This window comes from Diuraphis noxia, unplaced genomic scaffold (genome assembly GCF_037042655.1).
Source record: "Diuraphis noxia isolate RWA-SAM2 unplaced genomic scaffold, SU_Dnox_SAM2 contig0003, whole genome shotgun sequence".
NCBI classification, from domain to species: Eukaryota; Metazoa; Arthropoda; class Insecta; order Hemiptera; family Aphididae; genus Diuraphis; species Diuraphis noxia.
This window is the reverse complement of record NW_028301713.1, coordinates 53,098,870-53,123,122: the sequence shown is the minus strand read 5'-3', so window position 1 is coordinate 53,123,122 and position 24,253 is coordinate 53,098,870. Positions and strand designations below refer to the sequence as shown.

The window sequence follows — 24,253 nt, the reverse complement described above, 5'->3', positions numbered from 1 at the left end:
TTAATGTGTTGTTCACTAATAGGTATTTTAAATTGTTGTTTGTAAGTATAATAATATGTAAAAGACTAAATGATAAAAAATATAAATAGGAATAAAATATATGTTGAACGGTAGTGGGTGTGGTGGAGCCGTGGAGGGACAAAATTTAATATATGAATCGGTCACGTGATGATCGGGCAGTGGATAGGACTATCGAAGGGTGGTGGGGTAAAAATACATCGCGTACTTGTGTGATCGGGTTGCAGGTCGGGGAGGTCAGGGGGTTAATTCTCGAACGGCGCTATCTACTATAAGTCGTATACGACATTAAGGAATTGTCGAGCGATATTTGAAATAGTCTATTCTTGAATTCCTAAAGACGTATGAAAAATTATGCGACTTTAAAAAGTGTTGGTCTAACCACTCGCCAAAAGTTGTCGTATACGACGTCGTGCATTGATTGTATTTTTAATTATGATAACGGCTAATCTGATATTGTACATATAATGGTTATAATACATATTACCTAACTCAATTTTACTAAATCGAATTACCTATTCGTTTTTTATTAAAATTAATTACATATTTTACTTTATTAACTATGGCGAATGACGACGAAATAGCTTATTTATTCGCAATCCAAAATCAGCAAAATCAAATTCATTTTCAACCTAACCCAAGAACTGTTAATAATAATATCATAAACTCATTTGAACATATAGATTCGGCATTTATTAAAAACTATAGACTTACAAAAAATTTGGCTAATACATTAATTCAAGAACTTAGTCCTTTTCTTAAGTCACCGAAAAGATCTTCAGATTTCGATGTATCAACAAAGGCAAGTTTGAGTTGTTAACAAATTAGGAATGGTAGTAGTTTAGTGTAATATTAGATTAGGTATTTAGGTAGATTACTTATAGGCAAATAATTATATTAAAGCAATTATTAACAGGAAGAAGAATCGAATTTTGTTCATTTTGAGTTTAATAATTAACTACCTATTACCAAAATTAATCTTGGCACTTCTTTGCAGTGGTGCCACTATATCACTAAATCATAGAGAGTGCTATTCTTGTCCATAGCCCCACCAAAGATTGAAAGAATCGTAAAGATTGTAAGGATCGTAATTAGGATCGTAAGGATTGCCATCAGAATGCCCCTTTTTATTCTACTTGTTTCGATCCCTATACTAGTTCAAACCTACGTTTATATAATTTTTCTTTGGTAAAAATTTATCCTAACAACGTCATAGATATCTGGATATGTTTTAAAGTTGGCTAGGCAATATTTTCACCTTAAAATTAGACAAATTGTAAAATAAAATGTGAATTGCCATCAACAAGTGTCACACCAACATCTATGTGAAAAAAAAAAATCAAAAATTTGCGATTTTTTGTTTGTCAACGTTTGAAAGAATGATGGTTGATGCTCAGTTTCGATGGTAAAAACACGCTCCTTCTACATAAAAATAAATGAAACATATTTGAGGATTAAAAAAACTATCTTCGATTCCCATACTAGTTCAATCCTACATTTTTACAATTTTTCTTTAGTAAAAATTAAGCTTAACGACGCCTTAAGCCATCTAGATATGTTTTGAAGTCGGCTTGGCAATATCTCCCCTTTAAAATTAATTGTGAATTGACATTAACAAGTGTCACACTATCATCTATATTCTATGTGAAAAAAATACAACAATTTTCGATTTTTTGTTTCACAACTTAATAATCTACGTACCTACCTATATATGTTTGGTAAAGCCTAGATTTGATGGTAAAAATATAATTCCTTCCATATAAAAATACATAAAACATATTTGAGGATTAAAAAACTATTTTCGATCCCTTTAATTGTTCAAACCAACATTTTACATTTTTACAGTATAAATCACGTAAAAATGTAGCTTAACGATTCCTTAAGCCATCTATAAATATGTTTTGAAGTCGGGTGGGAAATATTTCCACTTCAAAAGTAAACAAATTGTAAAATACGATTAAATGGTTAAATGGTATCAACAAGTGTTACACCAACATCTAAGTGAATGTAATCTGAATTTTTTTGTTCATCAATGAATCAATGTTAGATAAAGCCCGGATTTGATGGTCAAAATACGATCCTTCTTCAGAGTTATTAGAAGAAACACATTTGTAAATTACTGCTAACTTCTCGTGTACACACACACAAAAAAAAAAACATTAAGAAATAAACAAATAGTACACATCATGTAAAATTTTTTTATTTATTTCACATTCATCACTCTGCTCAGAATTTAAAATTAAAATACCAGGAAATATGTAATTTTGTTTTGTAAGAATAATAATGGTTACAAAATTCATCCTTCAACCTTTGGGCTATGTCACTATAATTAAGTTTTTATGCGACTATTAAGTAATTTATATTTTTCCACCAGAGATTAAAATACTATGAATTATCAATATTATTTACAATTTTGAGTACTTTAATATCTCTGACTACCTAACTGTTTTAAATGTTATAAAAAAAGGCTTGCCTATCTATGATTTCGGTTATTTATTTGTACATACATTTATAAAACATTTTAATGAAAATACATATTTATAAATTAAGACATTTCGATTTTACCTATACTTATCTTTTTATGAATTATACATTATTTTGTGAACCAATTTTTTTTTTGGACACTATTATTGGGATACTTATATTTAGGATAAAATCCTAATATCTGAGTTTGAGTAACTCCGAAATCAATATCGTCCTCATAATATTTACTAAACTCATATCTGTAAACATCTTTATTAGTGTTTTATGTTAAGAGGATGACACTACACGGGCATTTATTGTTTTCGTCTTATTCAAATGCATAACAGAAAATTTTCTGTATAATAACTATACATAACCTTAAAATTAAAATGGTAATTCTTATAGTTTTATATTTTGTATTTACAAGCGTTTTTTTTTTTTTTTTTAATAGTTATTTATGTTATTATATATTTTCAATTAAACCAAATTTTAAATTTTATGTTTTTATTTTGAAGGTTTTCATTATTGTTTATGATACACATTTTTGTTTTAATAAAATAGCATAGGTATACCATGTAGGCCGGAGGTACTTATTAGATGGATGATCTAGTGTCCTTTAAATGAATTGGAATTTTAAAAATATATCAATGGGAATTTGAATTTGCACCATAACAATTAACAGGTAAACATATCAAAATCAAATAGATAATTTGATCTAGAATTGATGATTCTTACGTTTACATTATTATTTATACAAAAATGAAATAACTTTCAAAAAGGAAGTTAACATTTAAAGATAACACTATAATACTTGTAATTGTGTTTCTGTTTCTGATAAGTTTAACGCTTTCTTCTTTTATTTTTTTTTAAACAAAGTTCTTAGATATATTCTTAATTTCGGGTTTTAACTTAAATTATTATCACCAACCAGCATTTATGTTATTACTAATGTCTTAATTTTGAATTAAAAAGCGAAGTATTAATTAATAAAATCTTAAAGTTTAGTGAAATATGATTTATATTAACTATAGAATTGTTTAAGTCTATACTTTTTCTTACATCTGTCACAGTGGTGTAATCAGTGAGGTGGCTTAGGGGGATATAGCCTTCCTGCATCGACTGTGTTTATTTTAGCCATTATAGGCCCAGGGGTTAAAGTGGAGGGACGTAGGAGGACTCAATCTCCTTACCTCTGAAGGCGGTTAAAAAGTGTCCCCTTTAACAAATTAGGATTTTTATACATTAGACATTATACATAAAATTATATATGGAACGCTTAGAACTATATGGAGACATTACTCCCCTCTGCAATTTTTTCCCACTTTAACCTCTGATTATAGCCATATATTTTAATTTATAATGAAAATATTAAAATATTGTCTTTTATCTAGTAAACATATATTATAATTAATACTTCTTAGAACTTAAATCTATGATCTATATAATATTCTTTCTTATATTATTTATCATGATTAAGAGGATGTGTTGTCTCCATACTCCGTCTTACAAGTGTGTAACATGGACAATTTTAGGCTCAGCAGATCACTTAATGAATATTTTAAGATGTAAAAAACATTTACAACTTTAAAATGCTTATAACTTGCCTCAAAATTAAAATATAGTAAAGCTCATCAGGTCTTCTAAATAATATTCTTACCTATACATTTTATAAGAGATAAATTCATTCATATTTTTAAACTAACGGAACTAAACATGATCTGTTGACCGTAAAATTTGCTGTTACGCAATTGTAAGACGGAGACAACATATGCGGGTATCACATCCTCTTAATTGTGTATTTATCACTCAGCCTTGGTTAATAAATGTATTATACAGTACTTCGATAATATGAGCCCCCGAGCCTACCTTTTACAGTTGTATTAATAACTACTATCACACCCCAAGAAGGATGCAGTTAAAATATTGAAACCATACTAAATAAAAAAAAAAGTTTAAACACCTATATAATTTGTTACAAGTATTATTTTATTACAAAAAGAGTAATTAAAAGAAATATTGTAGTTTTTGGCGAGACAGACAACCTCCCTCATGCAAAATTCCTGGCTATGCCACTGATCTGTAGCCTTATTACCTAATTAGCCTTATTAGCCTATAAAGGCTAAACTAAAAACTAAATTTACTTTATTTATTTGTAATATCAGTATTTAAATAATACACATTTGATTACAATATCAAATGCACAGTTAAGTATTTATATAATGTGTATGTTTATTGTTTCTCTTAGTCCTACAAACAATTAGCGAAGTTTAAATCAGTACACTTGGAAATTTAAGGTTTAAAATATAGCTAAGAATAAGGTAAAGTATTGTCTTAACCAACCAAGAAGTTGGAGACATTTATTAAACACTTCAGACTGGTTTGAGAGTTTACATCTGAAATAACACTAAAAAATACGAAAATAAAAATCTAAAAATTGAATATTATCACCATTATTTAAGTCAATACATAATCAAGTCAATAATAACAAACTTATTTTATCTTAAAAATTTCTAAAAATCTTTGAAAGACCAACAAAAAAAATAAGACTGTGCATTAAAAATGTATGCAATTTTTGTACAGGTTTACATTTAAACCCAATGAATAAATAGATATTATTATGTACAGAGTAATAATTATTAATATTGATATCTAATCAAATGTAAAACTGTTTTAAATTTTGGAAACTGAGATGGAAAAAATGCTTGTGTGTAGACTTATCAGGTAATAAATTGTGCGCAACCAAAACTTCTATTGGTATTTATATGGCGCGAATGTATTTGTTCATTTGTCGACCAATTAAAAATAGAAAACAAAATTAAAAAAATTCTCCTAGTTATATTGTTCTGGCAAGACATAAGAAATGTCGTCCCATGGATGACGATAAAGCCCTTGTTTTAATCTCTTTTGATCCATAAAATGTCCTAAAAATACAAAATTGAATATTAGTTGAAAATATATTTTAATATTTACTGAGAGGATGTCAGTGCACTGATTGTTTTCTCTTTCTGACCATGCAAAACAAACAAACTCCAATTGCATAAAACAATTTTATTTTGAGTAGTTAGAAAGTAATTCATTACTTAGAAAAATTATAGAAATTAATATTTTTAAGCAATGACATATACATTTTTCAACAATTTTATATCAATTTAAATTTACAAATTTACTTTTATTTTTAAAGCCTAATATTAAGTTGGTTGATAATAAAATATATAATTATTGTTATGTCAAACCTTAAAAAATATTAACTTCTACAATTTTTGTAATAAGTGATTTTACAGCTAGAAAACTTACAGATCATGAAAAAAGATCTTAATTGTACATTTTATTTATGTTAAGCATCAGTGAGAAAGAAAAAATAAATAATTGCACAGGCACTTTTTTAAAATATCTTTCATATCATGATGTATTAATTACCAATAAATCCAATACTTCTTCCGAGTACAAACAAACTGTTAATTGAGCCCATATCAATGTACTCTTGGGCTTCTTCACGAGTGAAACTTCCACTATTTCTCAACAAGTCACAGAATGATACAGCTATACATCCATCAACATTCAATATAAGATTGGGTTTTTTGGATGTGGTAATTTTTTCAACTTCTAAAGCATAATTCAATAATGGTGTAGCTGGAAAGTTTTCCAAAACAAATTCTTTTATTATCTTAACTCTCATGTCAGGATTGTTAATCTAAAAAAAAATTAACCAAAATCAAAGTCAATATTTCTATAGGTATGAAAAATTAACGACTTACCGATTTTACACGATGACCAATACCCATGATGAGTGAACCCTTCTTACGCATTTGATTTACAAACTCCATTGGAATCAACCCAGAGTCATATGCTTCAGTAAATTGTTTAGCAGCTCCATCCAACGCACCACCAAATCTGTCTCCAATAGTCAATAATCCAGAGACCAGAGATGAAACTAAATCTTTACCAGCTCTTGCACAGACAATAGTATTGTGTGCACCAGATACAGCAGGCCCGTGATCAGCAGTTACCATAAGACACATTTCAAAAAATTTGCAAACATACGGTGGCAAAGAACGTTGGAACCACAAAAGCGATATTACTCCTCCAATACCCATATCTGCCTTTAGAACATCACTGATTGGCATACCAGCATATAATAACTCTTGTCCACGTTCATCACAAATACTAGTCATAAATGAAGCAGGTTTACGAATAAGGCCAAGTTCTCGAGCCCAAGAATAGTCCATGGGAACAGTTGGTGGTGGTAATTCAGCTTGAGGAATGATGGCGCCTTCTTTCACCAATTTCTTGTAAACATCATGAATAATATCACCCAAAAAGTCAAATGAAGTTGGAACAAACGCACCAGCCTCTCGAAGGCTGACATTTTTGGTAGTAGCAGTTTCTTGATCAGAGTTGGCGCATGAACCGGCATGACCAAACTGAACCTCAGAAGTAAACATACCTGATAAAAATACATATTGTTTTTAAATATATTTCTAATTTCTAGTCTCGTAATTATATGCATTTATGATGTAGTCAAACAATTTAAAGAGATGAAGAAAGCTACAGGGCTTTGAAAGAAACATACTGAGGAAAATATAAGGTTTGGTAAAAAATAATGACTTGGAAAGTTTCCAAAGAAGAATAAATAAAAACTTGCAAGAACTGTGTAATAAGCCAAATTTATGATGGATTTTAGTCAGGAAGAGGTTAGTATGGGCAGGACACGTTTCGCAAAGAAAATACCTACTCAAAAAGAAAACCACAGAAAACAAATGAATGGGGAAAATATCTAGAGGCAAAATCTCAGCAAGGATGGAATACCATAGAAAAAGATCTAAAAACTTAATGTTTTGCAGTACATGAAAGCAGCGTCTGATAAAGATAAAAGAAAGATCAAATAATTCATAATAGAAACGGTGATGGTCCTACATAGTCTTTCTTAAGCCTATGAATAAGGGTACTTACTGGCACAAGTTCCAATACACCAGGCAACAAGTGGTTTGGTGATTTTCTTTTTAGTCAAAGCTTCGCAAACCTCATACTCTTCAGTTCCTCCAACTTCGCCCAACAGTACAATCATTTTAATTTCTGGGTCTGCTTGGTATCGCATGATGTGATCCATAAATGTAGTGCCTGGATAACGGTCACCACCAATAGCTACTCCTTCATAAACACCATCAGTTGTTCTCGAAATGATGTTATTTAACTCATTTGACATTCCCCCAGATCGAGAAACATATGCAACACTATAAGAACAATTATAAACTTAAATTAATCAATTTTTATAGTCCTAAAGGATTGCTATATAAGTTGAAATATTACCTTCCTGCTCTATACAATTTGGAATGTAAAATATTGTCCATCATACCCCCAGTGTTACCAATCTTAAAACCACCCGGTTTTAAACCACCAACAGTGGCAGGTCCAATAATCGTAACTTTCTTTTCATTGGCCAACAATATTAATTTTCTTGTCATATTTTCAGGAATGCCCTCAGCAATAATAGCAATAGTTCTGATCTATAGAATTTGCATAAATATTGAAAATTAAATTATGTTAAGATAGAAAACCACCACAGAGCATTTCAATCTTACTTGAGGATAATTAAGAGTTTCAATCGTACTGTCATAAGCAGATCGCAAAGATGCAAAGTTTACTAAGACATCAGCATTTGAATGTTTCAACATGGCATCTTCCATTCTTTTGTACACTAAAAAATTTAAAAAAAATTGTTTGATGAACATGTGTCAAATGAATATATAGGTATCACTTACCAGGAATTAAAACTTCTTTATGCCCCCAGTAAAATTTCAATTTATGATCACCAGTAAATGGATATACAAGGCATGCAACTGACGGTTCATGTCTTCGGCAAACAAAATCAAAATCAAGCATACTCTGGAAAATAAAATTAGTTTATCATATTTTGACTACCTAGGAGGTAAGACTGTGCATTAAAATAATGAACAAAATTAAATATAATATTTATAATTTACCTGTACAGCTCTAGTTTGCATTCCCCAAACAATAGCTCTAGTATTGCTTCCAAATAAAGGTTTGACAGAAGGAGCCACTGAAGTTATCTTAGGTCGTACAGTTGATGTTACTGTTGGACTTGTAGCATCACTTTTAGAACCATCAACAACTTCTTGTTGTGCATTCACAGAATTTGAGTCCTAAACATTGTTTTTTAAATAGTTAACAATTAACTTAATTGTAAGTTAATTTTATTATTTTACCTGTCCACCAGGTAAGAGAAAATTGGCTGTTACAGATTCCTGTTCAGTTTCTTTTGGTATTGGTTTTTTACCCAAAGCGTATCCAACAATAGCTGTCATGTGGGTTTCTGGTCCAAATACATAAATAGGGATACGTAAAGTTTTTCCTACTTCTCTTATAATTCTAAGACCTTCTTGGTAGTTGGGACCAGCACGACGAACGTATATTGTGATATTGTGATCTAAAATTTTAGTCTGGTATTCTGTCAAAGCTGTGACAATACCTTTAAATGTTGCTGCTACATTGGTAAAATTAGCGATACCGCCTCCAGTAATTAAAACTTTGCCATCTGGATGCTTTTCTTGAGTCATTAAACTTAAAATGGTTTTAGCATACTCATAAGTTTGTTGTTCTGATGGAGCACCACTATATTCTCCATAATTGGCTAATTCGCTAGCCCCACCATAATCACAAATGGTATCAGCATAAATAACAGATGCACCACCGCCAGCAACCATTGTCCAAATACGTCCTTTTTTGTTTAAAATTGTTAACTAAATAAAACAAAAAACAATTTGAAATTAATTGAAAAATCTTTGAAGTTAAAATGATACTAAACAAATGTACTTAATTTTTTCCTTATGATTTACCTTAAGTGAAGCTCCACTCTTAGCATCTAAATCTGCAATATATGCTTCTTCGGGGAAAGCATCTCGTCCAAATGGTGGTGGGTATTCAATTTCACCCCAAGAAGCACGACAAATAAAATCAGCAGTAGAATCAATTTTTGCAGCCAAATCCAAGATGTATATAGCACTATCAGTTACTACTAATGGATTTATTTCCAAATATGTGAAGTAAAGGTTAACATACATTTTGTATAAAGCAACAATGAATGTTGCAATGGTTCTAAAATATAATGAATTTTTATGAATTATAAAATGTATTAGTTATTTTACAATGATTTTACTTTTGTTTGGCTGGGCTGACTTTGGTCAATAGCTTTTCCAAGATTTGCTCCTCAGTTACATTTTGTCCAATTGGTACTTCAAGTTTTAATGCTTTGGCGTCAACATCTCCAATGTCTACACCACCTTCATGATGGAAGAGAATTGTATCAGCATGACGATGAGAGTAGATGCATACATATGCTTCTTCTTCCTACACAAAAAAATTCTTATATAAATATTAATTTATTTTAAATAAAAAAAGTATGTTTTATACATACAGCTTTGTGAGGAATGAATGGTTCAATGATAAAATTTTTCAATTTCCCATTGGCACGACCAATTTGTTGGTCTTTTCCCAAACGCTCTAGAATCCATTGTTTAGCTCCAGAATAGTCAGTTTTTACTTTGATCAAACCTAATTTACCACGACGCTTGATCAATTGATCAGGTTTAGCAACTAAACTCTAAAAATGTAAAAATGTTTAAAAGTGTTATACATTTTAATTAAAAATAAAATATATAAAATTAATACTTCAGCTTTAAGCCATGGGTTATCCAACACAAGGTCTTCCCATTTTGTACTTTCATTCACTGATGCAAACCGGCATTTCACGGCAGATGTTAATGGAGCTAAATTTCTATTTATGATATCTTTTCCGGTTGCTTCACTTATTGCTTTAGCTGACATTATGAATCAACTGAAATATAAAATGTAGATAATTAAAAAATTACATACATGTTTAAAAATTTAATTAATTCATTTTAAAGTTTTTAATTGTATTCATTAACTAATAAATTAAAAAAAAAAAATATATGGATAAAAAATTCCTATATCATTTTTTTCTTTAAATTATAATTGTAATATACAATCTGTTTTGTATGACGCAATTTAAATATAGCCTAAAAGTAACAAATATGACAAGATGATAAACATTTTTTTATAAGCCACCTATTTATGACAATTGAATAAATTAATTTATTAGATTCAATATCAGATACAATGACCATGATGTATTTGTGTGTGTATGTATACACAATAAGTAGTCAAAACAATGCTTCAATTTTCATAAAAATGGAATATTTCCAAGTTTTCAAAACCTTGGGAAAAAATCAAAAACTAATTAAAGAAAGAGGGGATTTTTACATAAACCTAGTTTTGACAAATTGGATTTAGTTTGTTTGGTGCAACTAAAAAACTAACAACTGTAGATACTTTAAATGTTCATATTAGTACTTTTTTTTACACCATTTAATAGTTAAGACGCATAACAAAAGAAAAATGTTTAGTTATAAATTAACGAATTGTCATTGAACAATGTTCTTATAATTTTGTACTTTAATATCAGATAACTGTAGAAACACTAGAAACCATGAACTTAAAAAAATAAAATAAAAATGTTTTCAAATGTTATCTTATCGTTTTCTTCAATACGTCATGATACAATTTTCATTTTATTCTATTGTCAATAAATGTCATTTTTCCCGTTAGGTAAGTAAGCTGGAAAATCAAGTTAAAGGTTCCTCATAAGTTATTAGAATAATAGTTAAAAAATATTTAAGATACATTGTATGTATTTTTATTATTGTTATTATTGTATTTTTATATAAAATGTTCAGTTTTTAAAGTTAAGGATTGAAAATTTATAAAAAGAGATTATACTCCGTCATCAAAATATCTAAAACATGTAAACAGTTTTTTTTTTTTATCGCTATTTTAAGTTTAAATTCAAATGAAATTAGATATTTGAATGTAGAATAATCATCTTAATTATTTTGTTGTTATCTATAAAATATTATTATTAAACATTATAGGCTGATTGCCTGATTGACCAGCCTTTGTTCAAAATCAGTTTTCGTATACAATGATAATAATATAATTGGAATTCAAATTTAATCCCCCTTTGTTACAGTGACCAATTTATTATAACCTTCTGTAAGCACAAACACTCTTTTACTATACATTTTTATTAAAGTCTTATAACAGATCATGACACCACCATGCGCTTTAAATTCAAAGGAAAATTACCAAACATAGTAAAGAAAAGCCAAATTTTTGATTGCTATGTTAGTTAAATAAAAAATCTTAAATCTAAATACAATAGTTAAACAAAATATGCCTGATAAATTTATATGTGACTATTGAGCAATTTATTCTATCAATTTTTATACTATTAAAAAAATATAGGCGTACATAAAAAAATGTAGATAACACAGAGGTCATTAAAGGTCAACTTCATTTATAAGTAAACTTGAACGACCTTAAATATTATACATATATTGTTCTTAAAAATATATACCAGACTTTTATATATTTAAGATCCATATTGAGAATTGATTAAAAAAGTAGTTTTTATGATTAAAATATATTATATTATATTCTGTTATGCAAGATTGAATATCAGCAATTTGTTATTCGTGATTGATTCTTCATATTTATTTAAAATCCATTATATTTTGAATGTATACATAAAATTATATTATAGCTTCAGTTAAAAACAAGGATAAATCATGTACCTATGACATATAAGTATGTTGCAAAAACTAATGAACATAATATATTAGGTTATTCTAAACATATCAATTAAAACTACGCTTAATTGATTAATTAACAACGCATTAAAAATAATATGAATGGAATGTACTTTGAAAATAAATATTAAAACAAAATGTTAGTGGTTTCCATGATTTTCTATATTATTTTCATTAATATACTGCATATAAGTAGCCCCTCTCAAATAAGTGGATAAACAATATATTTATCTACTAACTCAATAATGTATAAAGTAATGTAGTGTATACAATTCTTGTTCAAGTAATTGATTGATTTTTATAATGTGATCCTCATATCTATATTGATTGTAATTATTGTATCATTACAAACAAACAAAAATAATATATATTGACATTTAGATATAGATAATAATTTTTGTTTAAACCAATTACTGAAGTACTTATAATAATGTATAATTTATTTTATTTTGGTATTGAGAAATCAAATCATTATAAAAAATATATTATTGATGGATTTTAACATTTTAGAAATAAATCAGTTTTTACCTAACGTAAGATTTACGCTTTGAAGACTCACTTTGGGACCAGCACAAAGTGGATATTTTAACCGAATGAACTTAGTAGACAATGTAGGTAGCAAAACAAATCTTTTAACTTCATTATTTTAAATTTAGGTACATATTTACCTTTCAGTACAATCACAATACTTATGATAAATGTGAATTGTGATAAAAATTTAAGTACATGTAATTCATGAAGTTAAACAACTACAATACAAATAACTTTTTTACAATATATTATTTCAAAATTTTTAACCGATTTTTTTTTTACAAATTTGAGTTTTACAACGAAAGTTATCTTACAACTGACATTTTTTGTTGTTGTGGTGTATTTGGATATTTTTGAATCGTTAAGAGTACGCTTCACAACCATTTATTGTCTCCGCCTTACAAGTGCGTAACATAGCAAATTATCGCTCAGCAGATCACGTTGAACTCCGTTAGTTAAAAAATTAGAGTAAATTTACCTATTATAAAACTCGATGGTAATAACATTATCTGTGTTTGTATGTGGGCTTTTTACGATAACTTAGTTTTTAAGTGAGTTATGAGCATTTTTAACTTACGCATTTTATACCCGCATAACTCGCTACAAAATTGAAATATCGTAAAAAACACATACAAATATAGATAATTTTCTTAACACCATGTTTCATAATAGGTTGATTCACTCTAATTTTTAAACTAATATAGCTAAACGTGATGTGCTAAGCGTAAATTTGTTATGTTATGCACTTGTAAGACGGAGACAACAAATGGCTGTGTAGCGTCCTCTTAATGGAAATATTAAGTCTAATACTCACTCATACTATACTTAAACTAGACTAGCTAAAATTTAAAGTTATGACTTTATAAGTTTTAGAAGGGAACATCCACTGAATTTTCATAATTTAAAATTCAATGGTATTTTATTAATCACTGGGATACCTCTTATGCTAGTAAAAACAACTTATATTATTAAAATTATTTAGATGCCAAAAATATAGGTAGTTGAAACCATTTTTTTTTATTATTAAATCTATGAATATATTATGCATTGAGCTACGTTGAACACATCAAAAAATTAAAATTTGCTGTCACAATTTAAAAAAAAAACAAAAATTCATAAAAAAAATTAAGTTAAATCAAACTAATAATATAATAATGATGAAAAAATAAAATTCAAGAAAATATTAAAAATATAGAAAATTGAAGGTAATATACAAAACCTCAACTTTATAGTCTGCAGATAATCTAATTGCTATTCATTCAACAGTAATGTTTAAGTAATTATGATTAGTTAGATACTAATTTAAATTTTTTCTTAGAAGGTAGTTCCACTCAGGGCATGACAGATCTTAAATCCTTAGTTCACTAGTCTTGAAAGCACAAAAGCACTGTTGTTATTTCTCCTCAATACTAATTAATTTTTTTTAATAATTACTCCAATATGATACTTTTTTTGAAAATTATAAAAAATTAGAATTTGTAACTATAGGTAGTTTTATGGTGTAATTTGCATACAAACTTAAAATAACTGAAAAAAAAATAGGTATATAAACATTAATTGTATCAAACAAACTAAATGTTGTACTATTCAAATAATAACCTAAATAAGAAAGAAAAAACAAATAAAAAATAAATTACCGTCAGTATAGAGTTTATGTTGATAAATTGGCCGATTTGATCAGTGAAGTCGTAAAAATGAATTGACTGTGTTTATATGAAAACACGGTGTTTATTTGATACTTAATAATTACGATTTACGACTATGCAGTATGCAATGAGGCGAACAGTGAACACCATCGATGGCGCGAACACAACTGACACGATTGGAGAAAGTTATTAAGCTCGCCCTTTCTTACGTGACCAAGGTCGCAACAATATCCAAAGCAATATTATAACCTATTGACTTAGACCGGTATAGATAATAATGATTAAAGACTGAGAAGCCTGTTTTGTTGGGTCAATTGATCATAAAAAAAATCGTTGATAGCAAATCTTCAGGTAAATAATAAAACATATATATTCAAATCAAAATGTTCATAAAATTTGTTTAAAAAAATAATTATTTAATAATTATTTAAAGTTCTGTTATTATACGTTACTAATTCTTGAAATAAAAAAGAATTGTAATAATAATAAAACGTGACTAAACTATTAGTTATTTCCAACTCAAAAGGAAAACTATGATACAAGACATTCGATAAGACAACGTAATAATTATAAATTAGTTTGTACTTTTAAGATTTAAGTTAAAAATCCACTATATTTATAATAATTTTGATAATACATTGTTACAGAATCCGTATGTGAAAAAATATATAGGTAGGCACTTAAATTGTATCATAACGAACAAAATTATATTTCCGACCGCCCACCAACGTTCTAGATTTGTGAAAATATTGTTTTATATTTATATTAATTAATACGAATTTTAATGTATTAGCAAGTTTTTAATTTTTACATGCCTACAAATAGGTATTCATACCTATTCGTAAATAGCTATTTCTTTTAGTTTTATTCAAACTAGGTACCATAGCTGGTACCTACCTAATTAGTTTCAATAATAGTATGAATATTTTATCATACATGTGTAGTATATTATACAGTGGGTATACGATAAAAAACGAACCTGTGAGATCGAAATAACAGCATTTTAATATCTATTGTAACAAAAAATCAAAGCTTATAATGAAAGGTAAATTAGAATTTATATCGAGGTACTAAAAAAATTGAAAATGTTAAGCACAACTAAAAAACAACTTTAATTCAAATTGAGATAGCTAGATTATAAAAATGTAAGGATAAAAGTTGTAATTAATTATGTATGTAATGTACTTAAATGCGGTTTTAATTAAAAAAATACATTGAATTTAATATCTAAAATAGAATTTCTTGTAAATAACAGTAATTTCTTAACTAGTTATAGTTAATTTAATATTTTATTCAATCAAAACTTCTATAAAATTGTTTAATTTTTAATATTTAACTGTTTTTTTATTTGTTATATATACATATGCTAGACGTGTTGCGTATTTATTTATTTAGTTAATAGGTACAAAGGCCAACTACCACTAAGAAGTTGCTTGCAATTAATAGCTGAAGGTCGTCATCATAATTCAAAATTAGACTAGAATTTATTAATATAAAACTACAGAGTATCTACGAATACAAGTAGGTATAATAGTAGATATATTTTTCGTATCATCAAACCAAATTTTAAGCCTGCAAAAAAACTCGTCATATTATGTAGAATTACAAGTTTTTCTACAAGTAAGAATCTGGTTAGTCTTAGCTTATAAATAAGCAGGAAACAACAAATAACACGCTTGTAATAAACACTTTTCTTTCGACCTTGTTGAAAGACAAGGTCATATTTTTCATAAAAGTTATTAAAATACAAAATTATTAAATACAGCTTTTAAAAGAAACGTAATAATATTATTAGCATCTTAAAAACATAAATGACACCCTGTATATTATTTTTAAATACCTACCCGCATATACTTCACGTAAATATTTTTGAAAATTTTTACATTTATTATATTTTCATTAAAAACGGGAAATCAAATTATTATATATATTTTCAATTTTAACAGTTTATTTACAACATATTTGCAGGACTTTTGGTAAAATGAAGTAAACCAATTAAATCTAAGAAACAATAAATTCTATAAATTTTTACCAATTAAAGACACATATTATCACAAAATTAAATTGGTCTAAGTTAACATAACATTTTAAAATATGGATACTAAATTAATAAATTAACTGTTATTTAAGTTAATTTCCTAAGAATTAAAATAAATCTTAAATATTTTACCGATTTCACTTAAGTTATATTATTATATCATATAACGATAAAAGTGAAAGTAAAACGTGTCAACATGATAAAGTAAACAATATGATGTAAGGATATGGAGAAAACACGAATTAACGATTTATCTATTTTTGTACTGTACTATTATATTTGTCGTTTTACAGCTGATATCGAATAATACTAATAGATGTATTGACTGTTCAGAAATACAATCAAGTTTATTCAGAGTATTTCATGCGAAAATCTTGTACATATATTTATACTGAATCAATAAAAAGGTCAACACACATAAACGAGTACAAACATACCATTATCATTGATGTTACTATAGTTTCATTTTACTGTTCAAAACTCAAAATAATAAAACTATAAATTAATATATTAGAATAACTAATAAGTAATAACCAATTCAAAACTACATAATTAGCTGCAAAAAGTTAATTTTATTTTTAATGTTGATGTGTTTAAAGTACAAGTGTGAGAAATAGATACTAATAAATGAACTAAAGTTACACTAAGGACTCCTTGACATTGATAAACCCTAACCCTGCTGGTATCAGTTCGTCAATTCATATTTATAAAGTATAGATGTATTATTATATGACGTATTGTTGATACAAAAACCGATTATTAAATTATTTACGAACCACAAATTACTAACTTTGTGTGTAGCACAGTATGTAGATGATAATACAAAAGATGTATTTTGACTACTTTTTTCCCATATTACAATAATACAATGGTCTATATTATAAATAGTAAACCAGTTTATATGTATGTTTTGGTGTAGCAATAAGTAATAATCAAATCAATTTGAACACAATGGAGTAAAAATAGTATTGTAATTAATTTAAACTATTTAGATCAAAAACTAATACAAAAGTACCTATAAGTGAGTTGATGATTATTAGGTACTTATTAATTATTATTAACAGAATATAAATCAATTAAATTGTAATATGAGCTTCAAGTACCTACAATAATTATCATTATAATTACAAGTATAAACAAATTATTTTAATTCCTAATTAATATTTTATGCTAAGAAATATCATTATTTTTTTTAACATTATTGCGAAGCTGGTGCTATTGAATATGTTCAGTGTACACATATAATACGAAAAGCCAAGACTAATAATATATAATAATATAAATATAATATATTTGATACAATACATTAATAACCAATAACTAATAAGATATAATTATTCAATAATTCCACATAATAATAAAAGAATATTTACATTGGTACTTTAAAAAACGCTTGCCAAGTCAGAGATTGGTATGTAAGCTTTCTTGATTTTTAATTGTTAGAATTTTATTATAATATTACTAAACCAAAACCGAAATCGGAAAATTCAAAATTATAATACCGGTATCCAAAACCGAAACCGAAATCATAAATACCGATATCGGCGATATCCGAAACCCAAATCGAAAAAAATAAATACCGATATCTGAAACCGAAACCGAAATAAGAAAAAAAAAAAAAAATATATTATTTTGTAGGTAGGTCTAGCATTCCAGCTGCATTGCTGCAGTAGTCTTCGTCTGCGGGCACCCGTATGTTTGCATAGGTAATTTCACAGGGTATACAAAATATTAGACGTACCTATAGTATATAATATTATTATTATACACAATAAAATTATTATATTTATATATTTTATATTATGTTAGTAAATATTAAATAGATTAATTCGTTTAATCCTATTCTATAACAGTATACGCAGAAATACACTATAATAAAATTATATAACATAATACCGAGCATAATACTATTATATTAGGTAGGTATTTTGTGTTGTTACTAATTATTACTTATTACTTATAGTATTATTCATTGTTATTAAAACTTTAGAGTAGCTACTTTATAATATATGTGTACTGCTAAGCTATAGCCGATACTGCTAGTATTATTATTTATACTCAATATTAATTTTACTAACCAGATACCAGACATATTTTAGTTACTAAGTTTTTGTAAGTCTATATAGTTACTCTGTCACTGCGTATTAGGTACCTAAGTATTTCATTATAGTTTATTTTTTAATAATAGCTAAGTTTATTTCTACGTATCACGGACTTGTCAATGAATACATTTTTAATAAGACCAGACGCTAAATCGTACGCCACGCAATTTTTGGTGACTGGCGCGGGGAGTAGGTTCCTCCAGTATTTTATGTCATTATAAAAAATTATAATAACCATCTTGAGTTTGAAATTGATGTTGGATACCAGTTAACACCAAGTCGATATTAAAACCAGAATTAGAATCGGAAAAAATCAATACCGGTGTAACCGCGAATATTTACCTCAGTGATATTTTACCCCACTAGGGTTATAGGGTTAAGTAAAATTCCACTAGGTATATTTTAACCGGGTAAAATTTCAGCAGCGATATTTACCCCAGGGTAAAAATCCACTAGATTTAATAAAATATTATTTATTTGAAAATAATATGTTTAGTTTAGGTATTTATTATGCGTTTGAATTCTTCGTTTTACATATTACCCTATTAATAGCGGCCACCTCCAAATAGCGAACGACATTTTGGAGACCGAGAGTGTCCGGTATTTAGCGGTTATTCGCTGTATACTCATTGTACTGAACAGTTAATGTGGTACACTGTATGTCTTATAGTTAAGTTAACATAAAATATTAATTTATATAAAAACATTTTAATAGCGTAAATTTATGAATTTAATCAAGTAAATTTTACCGGGAGGTAAATATTCACTTCTGAAATTTTAGCCGGGTAAAATATTTCTAGTGAATACTATACCTTACGGTAAAAAATCACTAGAGAAATTTTGCCAGTGATTATTTATCTCTGTAAAATATTCGCTAGCTATATTTTATCCCCGGTAGAATTCCGCTAGTGAATATTTACCCCCCCCCCCCCCCCCCCCCCCAAGTAAAAGTTTGTTAGTGGATTTTTACTGGAGTGTAAAATTTAACTGGGTCAAAATACACAGTTCCACCGGTATCCGAAACCGAAACCGAAAAAAAATTAATACCGGTATCCAAAACCGAAATCGAAATCGGAAAAATAAATGCTGATACCGAAACCGGAAATAGTATATTGTGTGGCAAGGGCGGGAAGTGAGCCATTTCAGTCGCGGGCATCGTGCCGCATTTCGCCCAAGACTGAAATGGCCTTCCCGCGCGAGCCACACATACTATTTTTTGTCACGCCCCTGCGTTCATGGAAAAGGTTATGCAGGGATCTATGCAACAATTAAAGACTATTCTACAAAAACAATTTCATGGAAGACATTTTATTTTATTTCAAAATTACAATTTTCACTTTGTACATTTTATTATCGTTCGACGCACTTATCTAGGAACAGTGCAAATTTAATATGTTTAAATGTTTATGCGTCATGCAAGGAGGTTATACTATACATTTAAGATGTAACCAAAAGTTTATGTTTTGTAAGAACCGTGGTAGGTATACATTTTAGTTTCTGGTTGTGCAGGGGATACGCGCCCGGCGGCCGGCACTTATAGGGATTTCTTCTTTTCCGCCCGGCACTTTTGGGGATTTCCTCTTTTCCACCAGGCATTTTGGGGCACTTTAACGCCCGCTGGACGGAAAAGGGACGCTTTCGAACGCTTCAACCGTGGTCGAAAACCAAACTTTCGGTGCAGGCGTGACCAAATTTTTTTTTTCGGTTTCAAGCCCTGGTTACAAGTTTGAAGAACAGTCCACATAATATGTTTGATATTCTTATATACGATTTTCGGTTCTTCGGAAGTGGGGTTCTCTTATTAACATACAACATTCCTATCAAATATAGATACACAGTATCCACAGTAGACCCAATTTTGTGTTATAGTAAATTCACCTATTATCAAACTAAAGGGATCGGAAACTATGATTTTCAGTATTTGACTAACACACGTGGAACATAGGAATTAGGTATAACAACATAGGTGTTTTTATGCTAACGTATCGATGGATTTATAATATAGTGAAGCGAAAGAAATCTAAAAACAGACTTAAATTTATTGTCATGTTTAGTTGGAATTGACTTTACAACATCTTTGATTTTACTCCATAAATTCTAAAAAAATTTACTAAAAAAGGAAATTAATATTTAAATTTTTGGAGAAGTATGCTTATCTATTACAATAGCTGACTCGATAGCCGACGATAGGGTTAGCCGGAAAAAACCGTAATTGAATTATACTGGGAATCCTTCAGTGGACGGGAAGGTTAAATTTAAATATAAATCATATTATGTAAGAATTATTTTATAAAAATTATCTTAAATCTTAAAATATTACTATAACTATATATAAACGTATTACTAAATCGGTCCACATACGTACAAACTTAATATCAACAAAACCTTCAACCGTCAACCTGTGATTAACTGTGCAAGTCCACCATTTGGTCTCTATTTTTTCAATTTTGAACTACTAAGGACAATGGTGCCCGGTATGGACCCGTAAGCGTTGTCTCTATCTTACAAATTTAGAACCAAGTAGAACGTAGAACAACATAACAAAAACTGTACTTGCGTGGGACAACTTTTCTCCCTCAGTAGTCAGTATTTATAATAGAATCATCAGAATTTCACAACGCATAGGTAAGAGCTTTATCTGTATCGTAGCGTCGTTATTTTTTTGAAGGCACAAACCAATAATGTTTAATAATTAAATGAAAAAATAAAAATAAATGTATTTTCTTAAGCTAATAACTTTAATTATACTTTGTTATTAAAAAAACAACGACGCTATGACACAGCACGCAGATAAAGTTTTTACTTGAGTTGTAGAATTCTGATTATTCTATTATATAAATACTGAGGGAGAAAAGTTGTCCAGCGCAAAACCGTTTTTGCTATTTTTTACGTTTGGTAAGACCGAGAGCGAGACAGCGCATGCGGGTGTGGCGTCCTCTTAACATATTTTGAGAGGAGTTTTAAAATAAGCGAAAAAATTCGTGAAACTATTCACAATATTTGTCGGATAAGTGGATAAAATATGTTCCGCCTTGGCCAAAATTTGAAAAAAAAGTGGATGTATGAGTAGTTTTTGGAACAACTTTGCTCTATAAGTATGAAATATAGTATAAATAAGGGTTCCCTTATAAAGATAAGAATATATGGTATAAAATAATATATTGTCAAATGTGTTTTGGATATTTAAATCACAAAAAATTAAATTATGATTAATATTACGAATTGCTTTTAAAAATTAGTTTGTTATTGAATAAATGGCTGAGCAATTATAATTATATAACAAAGAAATAAAATTCCTAAATTGACTGAAATTATTATATTTGATTGATAAATGAAAAACTGTTAAATTTATCTAAATATATTAATATTTTTACTTTAGATTTATAAATGTTTGATTTAATAACACTATCAATTCTGAAAATCTAATAGGTACTTGTCGAATTGAATGAAATCATGATTATAACATACGAGGAGGATCACACGAGGGATACTAATTTTACAATTCAAATTAATAACCTCTATAATTATATACTGTATATTTTAATAGACAGTCAAGAATTGGTGAAGAATTTGCAATATTTTTGTTGTAAGTTACCTACATTGTCTTAGATACCTATTATTTAAAATAAATTAATCGTAGAACTTGTTCTACTTGTTTTAAGTAAAATAATAATAATAAAATACATTTTTGTCTTAAGAGGACACTACACTGACATTTGTTGTCTCCTTCTTACAAGTGCATTACATAGCAGATTTACACTCTACAGATCAGCTTTAGCACCGTTAGTTTAAAAATTAGAGTGTACCGATCCATTATGAATCTTGATGGTGAGAATATTACCTGTGTTTGTATATGGGCTTTTTATGATGGTTCTATTTTTTAGCAAGTTTTGCATAGACTTAATTAGTGTATATCAAAAATGTTTATAAAACATGTAATAACTGAATATATGTATGTAAGGAATAAATAATCAAGATTAAAACAAAACTGCCAAAAAGATATACAAATTAATAATATGCACTTAATATTACGTTACAAAAATACAACATTCCAAAAATTTTTCATTCCCTGATGTCTAAATCAGATTTTCATTTTAAATGCAAAATCTTAGTCCTGGTAATATATGAAGGTAAAATAGTACAATTAATTTGCTGTTTAAAAAATTAAGAAAAATAATATAGATATTTTAATATTATTTTGTATTGAAGGATATTATAGTATCTTGCAAAACATGAATTTTATGCCAATTATAACACAAATTATTTGAAATTATTACTCACAACAAAACAAGATATTTGGAACTCATCATATATTATAGGATTAGCTACCTATGTTTGAAATTACAATTTTATTTGAACTTGAGTTGGTGATAATTATAATTTATTTAAGACAAACATAAAATAGGTAGATAATTATACACAAATTGTTAGATTAGTATAACAATTGGTATGAATAAATGTATTTTTGGACAGTGATAAGGTCAAATTCAAAATAAAAAGTTAGTTATATAGGTATAACTGATTATGTTTTTGAATAAAAATCAAAGTTTTTTATTTAATATTAATAATTACCTTGAGGTCTAATGTATATATATGGTGGTAAAATACCAAGTCTAGAATCGTGACTTCAAGTTAATATACTTATACAGGTAAGTTATCATAATGTTTATTAGGTTTCAAATAATTATATTGCTACAAAATCCAGGTGGTACTTAATATTTTATCATTAAAGTTAATGCTTATTATCATTATTTAGTTTTTGAGTGTAGTGGTAGGTACAGCAAAATTTTGTTTTAAATTTAATCTAACATTGAAAAAAAAAGACAAAATATATTCCTTGATTTAATAATTTAGTTGAAAGAAACTCATAATGCCTGTATAAACATATAATAATTTTTTTCACCACAGTAAAGATTTTATGTAATTAGTTATGACTCAATGACTTAGCATTACTATAAAATTGTATAGTTTGCTTTAAGATATATCACAATCATAAGCATTTATTTTATTCATTTAACAATCATACAATATTATTATTCTCAATGCATTATACTCCAAAAGGGGATAACAACCAAACAATTAAGTGAGAAGGTCAAGAAATCCAAATGCGATAGTAAACCGAAACGTCTTCGACACGTTATAAATTATGATACAACAAATCGTCATCATCTAGCAATAAAACTTAATCATAATTGATCCGTTGATATAATAACGACGAACAATATAATCATGATGCAAAATAGGTATTATATTTATATAAGTTATAAAGAATCGAAAAAAGTACCAATAATTATCTAATAATATGTACTATGTTATATACATAACGAAATAAAATGCTTACATTGTGAACAATAATAACCGTAGTTTGTTGTAGTATCTCGGCGTGTGCGCGATTTATTCGAACTGCCTTGGTGCGGCCGTATTACAACTCTGTAATAATTACAGTAATATATTATTAACGTGTTTGGTCTGACGTTGGCGCTTGCAATTAAAAGCAAAACGAATGCCTTCTAAATTAAATTTGTTCTTAGGTCAAATTGGCGACGCGATTCAAAAATCAAAAACGAGTAAACGACTGACCACTGACGTATATTGTAACTATTATTATTATTATTAATTGATGTCGACGTATGGGAATAATAACCCGTACGGGAGCGATAGTAAATTTTCGATAATATTCGATAAAAGCGTGGAACACGAAAGAGCAACAGTGATTTAAGCAGTCAGTTAACAAATTGCCCGGAACTGGTTGACAGGAGAACCCGACAACTA

The 24,253-nt window shown here is 28.1% G+C and overlaps 1 protein-coding gene across 2 annotated transcripts; it reads right to left on the bottom strand.

Moving 5' to 3' along the window:
* Window positions 1-4,795: 4,795 nt before the first annotated feature.
* ATPCL (ATP-citrate synthase) lies at window positions 4,796-24,247 on the bottom strand. 2 transcript variants are annotated; one of them, XM_015524132.2, is made up of 14 exons: window positions 23,823-24,247; window positions 10,168-10,333; window positions 9,914-10,099; window positions 9,656-9,846; window positions 9,336-9,594; window positions 8,706-9,239; window positions 8,463-8,642; window positions 8,241-8,364; window positions 8,061-8,176; window positions 7,789-7,985; window positions 7,432-7,712; window positions 6,237-6,925; window positions 5,899-6,172; window positions 4,796-5,402 (listed from the first exon to the last, which is right to left on the bottom strand). In XM_015524132.2, the coding sequence occupies exons 2-14, from the start codon at window positions 10,321-10,323 to the stop codon at window positions 5,311-5,313; spliced, it is 3,279 nt and encodes a 1,092-aa protein (XP_015379618.1). In that variant the 5' UTR covers window positions 10,324-10,333; window positions 23,823-24,247; the 3' UTR covers window positions 4,796-5,310. The 2 variants fall into 2 exon arrangements, with proteins under 2 accessions (XP_015379618.1, XP_015379611.1); XM_015524125.2 differs by lacking the exon at window positions 23,823-24,247 and adding an exon at window positions 14,333-14,515.
* Window positions 24,248-24,253: the final 6 nt, after the last annotated feature.

Bases quoted from the DNA above. Each gene is read 5' to 3' on its own strand.
- ATPCL (XM_015524132.2), bottom strand. From the start codon at position 10,323: ATGTCAGCTAAAGCAATAAGTGAAGCAACCGGAAAAGATATCATAAAT. The intron at 9,240-9,335 runs GTAAATCATAAG...TGTTTTATTTAG, and splicing joins AGAGTGGAGCTTCACTTAAG to TTAACAATTTTAAACAAAAA. The intron at 8,365-8,462 runs GTAAATTATAAA...TTTATTTTCCAG, and splicing joins TGCAAACTAGAGCTGTACAG to AGTATGCTTGATTTTGATTT.